Source organism: Sebastes umbrosus, chromosome 8, assembly GCF_015220745.1.
Source record: "Sebastes umbrosus isolate fSebUmb1 chromosome 8, fSebUmb1.pri, whole genome shotgun sequence".
Classification (NCBI taxonomy): Eukaryota; Metazoa; Chordata; class Actinopteri; order Perciformes; family Sebastidae; genus Sebastes; species Sebastes umbrosus.
Genome location: NC_051276.1, coordinates 21,815,295 through 21,830,465, shown reverse-complemented (window position 1 = coordinate 21,830,465; position 15,171 = coordinate 21,815,295). Strand labels below are relative to the sequence as shown.

The 15,171-nt window shown below is 37.4% G+C and overlaps 2 protein-coding genes across 2 annotated transcripts; both read right to left on the bottom strand.

The window, feature by feature from the left end:
• Positions 1-3,959: 3,959 nt before the first annotated feature.
• nkx3-1 (NK3 homeobox 1) lies at positions 3,960-5,157 on the bottom strand. Its single transcript, XM_037778455.1, has 2 exons — positions 4,912-5,157; positions 3,960-4,647 (listed from the first exon to the last, which is right to left on the bottom strand). The coding sequence occupies exons 1-2, from the start codon at positions 5,075-5,077 to the stop codon at positions 4,247-4,249; spliced, it is 567 nt and encodes a 188-aa protein (XP_037634383.1). The 5' UTR covers positions 5,078-5,157; the 3' UTR covers positions 3,960-4,246.
• Positions 5,158-11,654: 6,497 nt separating this feature from the next.
• nkx2.7 (NK2 transcription factor related 7) lies at positions 11,655-14,766 on the bottom strand. Its single transcript, XM_037778760.1, has 2 exons — positions 14,529-14,766; positions 11,655-12,354 (listed from the first exon to the last, which is right to left on the bottom strand). The coding sequence occupies exons 1-2, from the start codon at positions 14,764-14,766 to the stop codon at positions 11,816-11,818; spliced, it is 777 nt and encodes a 258-aa protein (XP_037634688.1). The 3' UTR covers positions 11,655-11,815.
• Between the last annotated feature and the right edge of the window lie 405 nt (positions 14,767-15,171).

Here is a 15,171-nt window from a genome sequence, read left to right as displayed (position 1 = left end):
AGACTTAACACTGTGTTTCTTGGCATTTACGTGCTTTATTCCCCATATCCCAGAAAATCCTTACTGGCAAAATCTATGATCCAAGTATTGAGGAGATAAGGCACTGGTGTTATACACTCCTCCTCGCTGCTTTTCATCCTTTTCTCTGCCAAATCCAGTTAATCCAGGTGGTGCAGAGACAGATTTAGTGACACTCCCCGAGCCAGAGAGGGAAACAGACAAGAGGATGTTGTTTTTAAGTCTTCTGTGTTTGCGAACCAATGTACCGTGTCTCTTTGAGCCTGAGGAAGTGCAGGTATTAACAATGGCAAGTGCAAAAAAATAATAGTTCTCCTAACCTTCAGCTTCACCCTTCAACAAGCACCTTTATCTGATGAGCGCGTTGGTGTACGGCCCGAGACACTGAGAGACGCTGAGAGATACTGTCAGATTTTCAATGCCGTCAAAACAGATGCTATCTGTCCTCTTCATGTCTAATTACCTGTTTACTCCAAGGGCCTATAGAATGAACGGCGCTGCTGATAAGAACTCACTTTAAGGAAATCGTTAAGATATGCTGTAATATGTTCAACAATCTCTAGATATGACGATTCAGTTCTCCACAGAGAGTTTTAAAAGGAATGATCGACGCTCAAGAATAGAAGAATGTGTAGACAAACAGTGAGGAATGAGAAAAATAAGATCATGATAGTATTTAGTCACTTGTTGCCATGGGTACAGTATAAGACAAATCCCCATGAGGGCAGCTATCTCTCAAAGTCAGACAGGTTACTGGCGTGAGAGCTCTCTAGTCTCCCTCTATCTCTTCCATCAGTCTTCTGCTCACACTTTGGTTGAGTTACTACAAACACATACCTCCTTAAATATGTAAAGCCCTCAATCATGCATGCTTATCAGCACTGCACTGAGTCAGTTAACCTATATACTCACTTCTTAGGCCGGTGGTTCCCAAACTTTTTGACGTCAAAGATCTCTAAACTAACACAAATTAGACCACAGACCCCCATCTGATAGGATTTTTGCTTTTAGATGTTTTATTACAGAAAGTGTATGAAACCCGTAGACTGTATATAAAGATGGACGACATGACAGCTCCCCAAAAGTGAAGCCAAAACATCTTGATCGCCCCCTGGTGGCTGGCTGCAGTATAGGTCATAAAGTTCCATGTTAGCGGATGGGACTTGGGCCAAATTAAAAAATCAAATATACACGTCAAATACATTTTTCCCAAAGATGGTTTCTGTCATCTTAGGTAGTTGTTATCACTCTGATTTATGTTCAAGTGTTACTTTTTCTGATAAGTTTGGTTTTAATTAGGGGTTGAGACGTCATGATTGGCAGCTGTGATTCTCTCTCGCTGACAAGCTGCAGCTGTGCTCAGCTCGTGATTGGTTCGGGCAGGTGACCTGGATACCGCGGTTCCGTCGCCCGATCACTACTGCGCAGACTGTGGCTCCAAATGATGTAAAAATCTCAAGATGGCTGCACCCATATCTGGGATATTTTGGCTTCACTTCTGTACAGTGGGAGGAAGTGGAGACGCGTCGTCTATCTTTTGAGTCTATAATGAAACCCATGACCAAAATAGTCATTCATTGTGTCATTGTGTTATTTATGGATGAACTTATAATGAAAAAAAATGAGTCCCCTTTTTTGCCGGGTATGCCCCTGGGGGGTCCCCGAACCCCACTTTGAAAACCAGGCCACATTGTCTTAGACCACATTGCTGCTATTCAGCTTTTATATAGATAGTTCTGCAGCTCATAATGGAGGAGATCGTGATAGGAAATATTTTACACCCTCATGTTCAAAGAGTTGTGACGTTAGTGATTCAGCGATTCTTTCCGGACATATTGTGAAGAGTGAAATATCTTGCTTCAAATGTAAAATATGTTTTTTTTCTTTTTGATTTTGATGAAATAAAGCCTAGAACGTGTAATCCCATGAAGCCAATCTGGGTTTTGTTCCATTAATGTAACACTAAACAATGATGTCAGCATATTTTTCTGCAAAAAGAAAATGTGATGCATCTCTGTTTGGGTCAGTCATTGACGCTCTGATGCAGTGGTTTGACTGCACCAGGTGTACCATTTGGTACTTGTATTGGCATTCTCAAATCCAACATTGTTGTTAACAATAAGATACAACAACAAACTCCTTTCAGCTTTGTGATGAAGGAGGCAGTGACCTCACCTGTGGAGGGCAACATAGCCTACTTTCACAGGAGGCCACGCGATAACAAGAAGAACAGGACATTCTATATTCAATAGGTAATGGATAATATCAGTGCACTCAAAGATAACAAAGCACATCTACCTGTACATCTACCTGTGTGATACCTTTGGCAGGACAGCTCAAGGACATACCTGGTGTCATTCTGGCACACACCCGCAGGTGGCTGATAGACGGCCTTCAAGCTAATGGATCAGATTATACAGAAATAGAGAGAGCCCATGGGTGCAGTAAAACATTGGAAAGTTGCAAATCGCATTTAAAACTATGTGCAGCTACATGCTGCAAGTCTGGCAACATGAATTTGTATTTTTTTTTTTAAAGCTATGTGAAAAAGTTTGACATTTATATATTATGCCCAAGTAAATGAATGCATTAACAAACAATTGCAGAATTACAATTAATGCGTAAAGTTGACATGTTTACATTGTTGTTGCGGGGACTTTACCCTCTGCATCTGGTCACTTTAATATCTAAGACTAGACAATTTTTACATTTTATATTAATTTTTTTTGTAGAAAACCCCCCTGTATATCTGTACGATAAATGTAGTTTAGTTTCATCTCCATTTTGATCACATTATCTTATTGTTTGAGTGGTTTTAGTCGATATCTCACTGCACATTTTAAATGGCTGACACTAGAGTAGCCTATACAACCGTATAATTAAAATGAATTTCATTCATAAATATTGTGACCGATGAGCCTTGTACTACTATGTCAAATGTCAGTCAAATTTTCTATTCCCATCACCTTCTCTTGCCCTCTGTATGTCCCATGTGGTTATCAAGTTAACAAACAGGTTTTGTTGTTGTCAATAATCACCTTCACGTTCATGAGCCGTGTCACGGCTTCATGCTACGGTGGCACAACAAAAACTGGCATCTTCTGATGGAACTTTGAGACAACGCGGTCTTTAATAAAGATGCACTTTTAACAGCCTTAAAATACGCATTTAATGTCCAGATCATCTGGACGTTATTATGTTGCCGTGGTTATTCTCAAGTCTTCCTTCATACAGAGGATTACTGCTCACTTGCATCTTTATACTGTATGTTTGTTTTCGAATCATACATTTCTCTTTTCATATCTATTCCTATTGTTCTTTGACTAAAAGCCTATTATCTATAATTTCTCTATGAACTAATGTGTTCATGATTTTCATTTGATTCATTTTAAACTCGGATAAGAAATTGCAGTTTCTTAGTTTCATACAGCAGCGTTTCTCATGACGTCACCTCTAGAAAGCAGAGGAGCTGTTTATCTCCATGTAATCAGGTCAGGGGCTCTTTAAAGGAATCAGATCTCATTCTCCGGCCCTCATTTACAATATCGCCCTCATCTCTGTCTGGTCTTATCGTCTTATGTAGTTGTACTGTGTTATCAGAGTTTAACTCCACGTAGATAGTTTAAATATCTCCAGTATGAAACTCTGAAACTGTCAGTATTATAGTGTTAACTCTTACAGGTAATAATCCACTAGCTGCTTCACAGTTAACTACAAATAATTGTTACACACATATCTTGTTCTATATCCCCAAAAATATTCGATTTACCGGTATTATCATTTAACAGTTTCAGACAAACTGAGCTCCATATGAAAATTGTTGAGGTTTGCTGAAAGTGAATATGTGACAAATAAGTTAAAGTTCAACTTGTACTTATTCCCAAAAACTTCAGGTAATGTATGTTGTGTATTTTTTTAACACACAGAGCTTTAAACAAAAGTAAAATGTGTCAACATTAATTTAATAATGAATTAATCAACAATGCTGCAACTGACATCAGTGATCAAATGTTTCATTGTGCAAACCGTCATCATGTCCATCATCACTCGATTTGTATGATTTTGCATAACATCTTTTTTCTTAAAGCATGAAAAATTACAGAATGTGTGAACCAAATCATTTCAGATGGTACACGAAGGTTCAAAATCAATGCCAAAGTACAAAGAATCAACTTCGATAGTGAACATAGAGCCTAAATATCTCATAGCTTCATCCATCATTTCACTTTCACCATAACGTCGACCCCCAGGGGCCACTGTAGTCCCACATGTAGGGTCTGTATTGGTAAGTTTTGCAGAAGGAGGTGAGCAGTGATGATCGGACCAGCTCGTCTCTCAGGCCCAGTCCCTCCGCTTCGTACGCGTCCTGACAGAACTCTGACGTCTGCTGCTTTCGTTTCGTCTTGTACCTCCTGTTCTGAAACCAGATTTTCACCTGGGTCTCGGTTAGTCTTAAGGTGCTGGCCAGGTGAGCCCTCTCTGGGGCGGAGAGGTATTTCTGGTCGTTAAATTTCTTCTCCAGTTCGAGCACTTGGAGGTGTGTAAACGCAGCTCTGGAGCGCTTCTGTTTGCCTGTCGAGGAAAAACTGCTGGACTCTGAGGTGCTGGGACAGGATGGGTCCAGAGACTCTGTAAAGTACAGATGTGATCAAGTCATTAAAGGTTGAAACTACTCTGTAACAAGTGTAGTCTGCATGCCACTATGTACCACTATGAATAAAAAATACTTCCACTTTAAACTGTATTTTTATACAACTTTGCCACAACTTCTCTTGATACAGACCTATGATTTAAAGATTTATTCCATTTACTAAAACATTATTCTGCAAATCAAAGTCAAACACACACCATTATCCATTACATCCCTGCTATTGAACGCCCCCAGGAGCTCACCTGTCTGCACTCCAAGTTGCTCTGACAACTTTTCAGATTCTTCTTTCCACTGTGAACATCTTTCCATCTTCTGTGAGCTGCATTTTTCATTAAATCCAGTGCCGTCCTTAACAGAGAGGATGTCCTCAATGAGGAAGGAGGTCAGAGGTTTGACGGTGTCAGACATTTCCCTCCACTAATCCACAGATCAGAGGCCTCTCGGTGGCAGAGGGCTAACAGCCAGGGGGACGTGTGATGCAGTGTGTTTCCTCACACACTCACACAGTCTGAATTTATACAAGAGCAGGGGCGGGTTTACTCCGACTGCACCGGCAAGTGAAGGAGGCGGGCCGAGTTGTATGGCCAACTACTCTACTTCCACCTTCAGTGACTTTCATTTGTTTGCCTCTTCAGATCAACTTGAGGGGAATTTCAGAGATCAAAACATGATAGTGTCTTATCTTAAAGAAGTCTTGTACTTTTTCATGTGATATGTTTCGATAATTTTTGTTTTTAAATCATGTTATGCATATGACATGCTCATGAAAGCAAACACATTTTGTTGTAAAATGCACAGTTTATGAACTTTTAATCTATACTTGATATGCACATTTTGTGACATGATTACATTATATATATTTTATCCACTACTATAGTTACTATAGTTATACCAAGTTGTCAATTCATAAAGTACACCTAAACTAATACAGTCTAATATAACAGCACTGCAATGATTCAAATGTAGGGTCATATTTGAGGCTGTAGTTTGTGGTGCTGTACTGAAAAAACTGAGTATAAATATACTCATTGTATTGCATTATACAGAGAAATGTCTAATATTTAGTCTATCCTATAGACAAAATACTAGAACCTTCTCATGAAATATCATAATTTAGTGTATGTATACTATAAGTTTTGTATAATGTAGTTTGATCCCATGTTTTCTATGATCTACTCACACAATATCGAAGCTAAATGAACTTTGTGACTTACAAAATGAGCTAATAAACCAGCATCAGATAGGCAAACAGCGTGTTTTTACTTGTCATATGTGTGTCCACAGTAATATTATGAGAGTATATGGTGGATAATCGCTCTCAAATTGAATGTCATAGTAGTTAAATGTATTTTCTTCATGCCCCCATCAGTTCAGTAGAGTAACCTGGTTGTCTGCGTCTGCAGGGAGTCTGCAGTAGGAGGTTGGGGGGGGTCAGAGTGGGTGGTCGTACCCACCGGAGCACTAATGACTTCGACACATTGAGGCCGGCTCCTGAAACAGACCCGGTCACTGCTCGGTGGCTGTTTATTTGTTGTTCTCCGTGATTCGGCCTGACTTTTTCCAAGAGAATGAGGCGTTTACTAGCAGTGTCTGTGCTCCTCTGGGAGTTCATGCTTCATTTGGAAATGTAGGTATGATAAACATGATCCTCTCCGTGGCCCCTGGCCCCGCTGACTCCTCCAGCTTCCCTGGCACCAGCCACACACCGAGCAGTCACCAACAGCACAACGTCACATTGATGAGTTTTTGCATTATCATGCTTTAATTTGATGAAAGTGCACGCAAATACAATTTCTCTTTCATTAATGTGCTATGTACTTTATGTGCAATAGGAAAATAAAGCCGCACTGACTGATAAAGTTGAGCGTGACCTGTGCCGTTTTGTGGATCATCATTTAGAAAAGCCATCTGTTTTAAACAGTGGTGGAACGTAACTAAGTACATTTACTCAAGTACTTAAGTTGAGATACTTGTACTTTATTTGAGTATTTCCATATTATGCTACTTTATACTTTTACTCCACTACATCTCAAATATTGTCCTTTTTACTCCACTACAATTATCTGACACTTGTAGTTCCTTTTTACATAATACTGATAATACTTTTGTACTTTTACTTAAGTAACATTTTGAATCAGGAGTTTTACTTGTAATGGAGTATTTTTAGACTGTGGTAGTACATTTTACTGATAATACTTTTGTATTTTTACTTAAGTAACACTGTGAATTAGGAGTTTTACTTGTAATGGAGTATTTTAAAACGGGTATTTCCACTTTTACTTAAGTAAAAGATCGGAGTACTTCTTCCACAGCTTGTTTTTAATCTACTGAGGTTCCTCTTAAGCATTAGCTGCTGTCTTGTCAACACAGTATTAAGATCATCAGTATGATACGTTTCACCTTGAATTCTTTGTCTGTGACCGTCTGTCTGCAAAAGCTGTAAGCACAGAGAGCTTTGACCTGTCTCTCTAGGCATGCTTTTGATTTTTAAAACCTTTATGTGTATAGTTTTTACCATAAAGTGCTGAATATGGAATTTTTTTTTTTTTAAACTTTCTGATTTCACTGAAAATTCAGAGGTTTATTTGGGGTTTATATCATTTTGAGCGCATGTTTGGTTGTCATCAAAAGCTTGTTTTACTTAGCCACATGAAGTCATACACAAAGCCAGCAGTGAGAGTGACTTTACCCACTATGTTCTCATCCTCTGCCCTTATTCTGAGACAATACACATGATTGCTCCTAGTTGAAAACAATGACATTTCCTTCCTATTTATTGTCTCCTGAGCATTCACTGCACAGATATTTGGCTGCATAGTTGTGCATCAGATGTGACGCAGCAGAGCGTCTGACCTTTGAGCCCGGGAAGACATTTGTCTTCCGCAGCACAAACTATGCGGTGACAACGTTTTCTTTGAGCCACCGAAAGTTGTTGTGCCGTCAGTCTCCTGTTGTACTCATGCTGTTTCTTTGTCTGAGATGACGAGTAGTGAGACTTTGTTGTAACAGTTAGATTTGTCACAGTTTTATCTGCTCAGCATCAGTGTTGTATTATGCTGTACACCTGGCTTCTTGCACAACTTCTTCACTCCATGTGGCATAACAAGTATGTCATCATGAACAGGTCAATCAGAGGTTCACAGACAAACCTATTATAACAAAATGATCCATTTTAATCCTTCTAAATTGTTTTATTACATTTTTTAACAGAAAATATATCAAAGTATACAAAACAAAAATCTCCTAGTCTCTTCATCCACCACCTCCCAGTGTCAATTTCTGTCTAAACCCTATTTTAATCTGTAAAAACTTTTATTCATTCAGCCTATTTGTGTGATATCATGTTGGCATAAATTAGTTTTTCCTCATGAATAAGTGACGTAGCGGTCGCCCACTAGAGGGAGCCTTAAAGCCAAAGTCCACACATAGTAACAAAGCCAGCAGCAGCCACTTCAAACTACAGGGACAACCACACAATGAGCTGTTTTACCAAGGGATTAGTTTGAAGGGAGTCTGATTTTGCACCGACAATAGTTATCTTCCATCCTCATATAGCTCTTTAGTGGTTACAGGGTGGATGGTTGAACAGAGGAGATCTGATCCTGAGTCTGTGAATCATCTCGGCACCAATCATAAACACCAGATAATCCGACTGGCATTTCTATTACACAGCCAGAGACGTATCTGAAGCTGACGTATAACATTACAGCATGAGTTAAAACCTTTTTGAGTAAACCATAATGGGTCTTTCACTGGTGGCCAGACTCACGTCACTGTCTATTTAAACTGACCGTCATCATCGCAGGGTAATCAGGCATCTTTATTCAGTAGGTATTCTGCTTTCATTCATCTCTCTCTCTCTCGCTCTCTCTCTCTCACACACACACACTCTCACACACACACACACACACACACAGAGGCAAACTGTTACAAAAATCACACGATAAAACATAATTTAGCAGTGCTTTAGTGAAAGTGTGAAAGTGAACTAGCTACCGTAGATCACATTTTTACCATATTGCATATTTTCAGGACTACAATCTTTACAGATTGTAGTTTGAAAAAATAGTTATTTAAAGCAGCAGTGGGAAGAAATGGAGCAAATATAATTTAAAAAAAGTTATTTTTATAAAACGGTGACTATATCCTGACAGTAGTGCAGGTAATCTGAAAAAAAATCATGTGCCTCTGTGTCCTCCGGTGTCCTCTGGTGCTCCTAATGGCATCTGCAAGATTTCACAGACCGGAGGAAAACAACCAATCAGAGCTGAGCTGGAGCCTTGCCGTCTCTGAGCAGCTGTCAATCACTCCGGATCTCCGATCTAACGGTCAAACTAGGCAGCGCTGATCAAATATGAATCAATATTCTGTTACTGTAATGCCTATTTCTTGTAGTGTACTGTTTAGCTGTAATATGAGAAAGATTGTGACCCAGCAGCCATGTTGAGATCAGTTGAGGAAATACCAAGCACCGCCCACCAGCCGGAGCAAACTTTCTCATTTTACAACTAAACAGTACAGTACAAGATGTTTCTGAAAACATTTGAGGCGATTGAGGAGAGAAAACAGAGCCATAAGGAGATGCAGAAGTCCAGTTTTCTCTCAGAACACTTGAATTACAATATGCTGAAAGGTTATTGGGAATTTTCTGCCCAATGATGCCAAACACTTTCTTCCTACTGCAGGTTTAAAGGGGAACGCCACCTAAATTAAGAATTTCAATATGTTATTCCATGACCTAGTAAAGTTCAATCCATATGTGTGAACATGAGCTACTCTCTCTCAAAGCCAGAAACCAGAGTCTCAAACTTGTGATGTCATAGGGTATAAAGTCTGGAGCTGCTCCATAGACAATGAATGGGAGACTGATTTTGTGTTGATTTCCTTTTTATACCCAAATGAGCTTTAGTCTAATGTCAGTTGTGAAACAGAAAATGTTCCCATGTACTCCCCTGGGTGTTCTCAGTGTCATCTAGAACATCTCTCCTATGCATTGTCTATGGAGCAGCTCCACACTTCATACACTATGACATCACAAGTTTGAGTTTTAGCACTCTAGTTTTGGGATTTGGGAGAAAGTTTTTCATGTTTACTAATATTTTTTAAGTGTCTTAGACCATATGAGTAACATGTATGAATTTTAGAAATGTCCGCATAGTTCCCCTTAGTATTCCTTTTGCATATTTGTGACCGAAAAATGTGATTGATTTTTAGGTATTTCTTATTTTTTGCATAAGTAAGAAATATCAGATAAAGACACACCCACCATTAACATACCTGCTGCAGAGCCTTCTGCTTCTCTGACACACTCACACACACTCACACAATGAGGCATTATCTGATCTGGTGAAGTGTCTCTGGTCTCCTCTCTGTCTACAGCTTCATCCTTATCTGTACAGAGATGCTCTTTCAGCTGCTCTCTGAGGTGTTTCTCCTCCTCGGGCCCTTTCGGCTCAGACTGCTGCATGTCCATTAAGAGTGACACACACTCAAGTTTTACTCAATTCATTATTTGATAGACTATATACACTATTATTTAATAACGCTGGAGCATGTGTATAGCGCATATGGACTTGTTTTAATGTTTAAATATCCATGACTAAAAAAGTTGTGATAAGCTTTTGATGCGATATTTTAAATCCCCTTAAATCACCCTTTTTTTTTTTTTATAAGTTGCCATATAATGTATTAACCTTCAGGTGCTGGCCTATAGTTTAACAGCAAGTCAACAGCATGAAATTAAATGAAGCAGAACTATATTTTTTGCAGCACAAGTGGATTGAGTCCTATACTATCTGCAGCTCATCAGTGAGTGACAGGTCAGACTGGAACTGTTTCCCGTTTGATTGAAAGTTAGAAAAAGTTAAAGAGCCACTCTGTCTGCGGGTTTGTTTACCAAGCAAAGCTCCAGGACAGGACAAGCTCTCCGGCCTTATCAGCGGATTTTGTGAATGGGACAATAATGAGCTCAGTTTGATAGAGCAGAGCAGTGCTGTCAGGTCAGATGTCACTTCATCCATTAGCCTGTTTGATGGCCTTCTGTGATAATAAACCTGCTACATAACAGATCACTGAAGGCTTTCTAATCAGGCATGTTAGATCCGAAGAGGAACATTACACATTTTAACTGGGAGAACTGGCACATTTAATATTATTTAAGCTAGTTAGAGTTTATACCTTTTTTAAAACATTTTTGGACAGTAGGTGTAAACTTTTAGGCTAAATATGTAATAATCCTTAACTCAATGATAATAATAATAATAACAATTACCTGTTTAAAAACACTTTTTTTTTCTTTAACCTTTAATTAACCAGGAGTAAAAAAACTAATTGAGATTAAAAATCATTTTTTCCAAGAGTGTCCTGGCCAAGATAGACAGATATAAAAGACATTAAGCAAATATAACAATTTGAAAAAGGATGACAAAATGGACTTATAATTTTCAAATGAAATGGATATAAAATGATTTAATTTTAGTCTCTGGAAGCAAATTAGTAGCATATATAAACGTTGTGGAATAGTTGGCATAACACGAACTTTATAACCAATATTATATATAGATATATAGATATATAGATATAGATATATAGATATAGATGGATAGATAGATAGATAGATAGATAGATAGAGATATATCTATATAGATATAGATATATATAACACAAACTTTATGACCAATATTATATATATATATATATATATATAATATAATATATATTATAATATATAATTATATAATATATATATATTATATATTTATTATATAATATTATATATATATATATATATATATATAATATAATATATATTATAATATATAGTTATATAATATATATATATTATATATTTATTATATAATATTTTATATATATATATATGTATATATATATATATACTCAATTCGTAATTTGTGGGCTAGCTATTTTAAATATGAATATTAGGCTATGTATAATCGAAAAATGTATATAAAAGCAGCTACTATTTAAGACAGTACAGGCTATGAAGCAATAAGCTGTTTTTTTATTTGCCTCTGACTTTTTTTAAAAAGAGAAAACCACCAACAGATACAAGTTCATACAAAATATAGGATAAAAAAAATTTGACATTAAAATATTTGCTATATCTTTCTACTCTACAGACATGAATCACCAGCCTCTTACAGGCTGTAATGAAGCCTGGAAGTGTCCGTGGTTGAAGGTTCCCTCACTGTTACCTGTTAGGTCAACCAGCTGGTTATTATGAGCTGAAACACTGTGATAACTGCAGCCGTACACGCTGCTGTTTCCAAACCCAAACACGCTGTTATAATGTCCCAGAGTCACGTTATTATTATAAGGAGCTGAGTGGCTGCAGAGCTTCCCGTCCCGAACCAGCACCGGTACCGACACCCTCCTCGGTGCTGGAGGATAACCAGCCAGCTCCAGAGACTTGTCCTGCCGCTGCCGCTTACATTTGTACCTGCGGTTCTGGAACCAGATCTTCACCTGCGTGGAGGTGAGTGTGAGGATGCTGGCCAGGTGTTCTCTCTCCGGAGCGGACAGGTAGCGCTGCTGTCTGAAGCGTCTCTCCAGCTCGGACACCTGGGACTGAGAGAAGAGGACCCGGGGCTTCCTGCGCTGCAGCCGGGCTCTGCTGCTTCTAGAGGCTTTATCACAGTCAGGTGGACTGTCAGGACCGCTGATCTCTGCACAGGAGGGAAAAAAAACACAGTCAGGTAAAATAAAAAACTTAAATCTGGAAATATTTGGCTTCCAAAAAAAATCCATATATATATTGAATAATTTATAATATTAAATATTTCATTTTTCTAAAATAAAACTTAAATCTGGAAATATTTGGCTTCCAAAAACAAAAAAAATTCTATCCATAAACATATTGTAAGATTAGATTTATTTTTGTAAAGATTTATTTTATACAGTATACATATTGTATTCTGCTCCTTAAGTGGTAACAAGTTAGTTTATAGTTAAGGCAGCGAGAAGCCTGCCTTACAATATTAAATAATTTATAATATTTAATACTTAATTTTTCTAAAATAAAAATTAATTCTGGAAATATTTGGCTCTTAAAAAAAAAGAAAAAAACAATCTATATACTTATTAAATAATTTACAATAATCAATACTTCATTTTTCTAAAATAAAACTTAAATCTGGAAATATTTGGCTTTAAAAGAAAATAATCTATATACATATTAAATAATTTATAATATTTAATACTTCATTTTTCTAAAATAAAACTTAAATCTGGAAATATTTGCCTATCAAAAACAAACAAAAAATTATATCCATAAACATTAAATAATTTATAATATTTAATACTTAATTTTTCTAAAATAAAACATAAATCTGGAAATATTTGGCTTTAAAAAAACAAACAATCTATATACATATTAAATATTTTATAATATTTAATACTTAATTTTTCTAAAATAAAACATAAAATTGATGGAGCTGGATGCCACGTGTCTCCAATCTGATTTTTTTTTCTTTATATATACTTAATTACAAGAGACCACAAGTTTCTGGTAGTTTACATGCCATTGTTTCTGCAGTATATGTTATAGAATAATTATATATTTTTTACTTTAACATTACAAATAAAAACATACTTTATACTTCTGCCCTTATTTGGGAAAAATAAAATAAAATAAAATGAAAAACAACAAAAATGCAATAAATAAAACTGAGTTGGAAGTAGTAACTTTGATTATTTGGGCTTTTTTTTTAAAGAGGACATTTTAAAGCCGAACTAAAATCAAAAGGATGCACAGTATATACTTATTTGTCACACTTTCCCCGAGGTAAAAATGTGATCTTTAGGTTAATAAAGGACCTGAGGAAACTGTAGGAAAAATAGCACTCCTGTGCCTCTTTTCTATTGTGTGCACCTGATTACTTATAGAGATACATAATTGATCGATCACAGTGACCTAATAATAATAATAATAGTTACTATTATAATACAATCTGGATTGTCATAAATTGAGTTTATCACTTTTGGATGTTGGTGGCAAAATATTGCAAATATATGTGCTCCTCGTGCATTTGTGTTTTATTGAGGAGAAATTCTTCTGGTTTTAAAATTGAGAATGGAAGGGAAAAGTGACAGGTCGTGGTAGGACTTGCTATCACTCGCTCAAGGCCCCATTCAGGTCGGTCGGTCTAAACTACTACTGACTAAACCACCAGCACAGTGTATAAGATAAGATAAGATAAGATAAGATGAACCTTAATTAATCCCCGGAGGGAAATTCAGGTGTCAAAGCAGCAACATCAGCAAACAGAGTGAAACACAGGAGAGGTAAAGGTATACAACAATCGTAAAAAACAATAATAGAGATATAAAAGATACAGAGTGAATGGGTGAACATAGTGTGTACAGTCCGTCAATAAATAAATGTAATATGTACATTATGTGCAGTCTATAAAGTGGAATAAAGGATGTATAGTGTAAAGTAAGTGGTATATAGGTTGTATAGTGTAAAGTAAGTGTATATAGGATGTATAGTGTAAAGTAAGTGTATATAGGATGTATAGTTTAAAGTAAGTGTATATAGGATGTATAGTGTAAAGTAAATAGTATATAGGATGTATAGTGTAAAGTAAATGGTATATAGGATGTATAGTTTAAAGTAAGTGTATATAGGATGTATAGTGTAAAGTGCGCCAGTGGTTAGAGTCCAACATGGTTGCAGATAGTGCATGTTTAAAGGTCTTAAAGTCCTCATAGTTCTCATATGGGGGTCAGCCTTGGTTGTGGAGCCTGATGGCTACCAGCATGAAGGACTGACTCAGGCGCTTTTATAGGCTATATATACCTGGAACTGACTGATTCTCATGTATATGTATCATCTCACCCTGCTCGTTTATCTCCTCTTCTGCTGCTGAGTTGTGAACATGGAGCTTCTCCTGCGTCCCAGAGACGCACGGCCTCTCCGGCTGGCACTCATAACCCTCCCTGATGGCACCGTGCTGATAATTCATCGGAACAACTTGATCAGTCATCAATAACTCATTTTCAAAGTCGTGGTGGTGCTCCAGCTTCAAAATATCCTTCACTGAAAAGGGCGTCGTGGTGGTTGAACTGGGATGCATCCCAACACCTTTTAGCTGCAGAACTAGTCTGATCCTTTTTACGCACAGAGCTCGAGCTGCTGCTGCCGCTGCTGCTGGTGGTGATGATGCTGCTGCTGCAGGATGTGTCTCTTAACTGACTGATGAGTGAGGAGTATGTGGAGATTTAAATCATTCAGGGGTCCAGCTAAAGGTAGAGAGAGATCTGTCACCCTTCTCCACAAACACACACTGGCCAACACCCATCAGCCTGCGCGCACATCTCCTTTTCTTCTCACCTTACAGGAACACCTCACATCCCATCCACCCATCTCTCTCTCTCTCTGTGGGAGAAGCTGTCACTAAGTGGGTTAATTATGAAGTAAATTAACGGTGAGAGTATTCATTTGCAACTATACACTTTTGACATTTTTTCAAGTAATTACA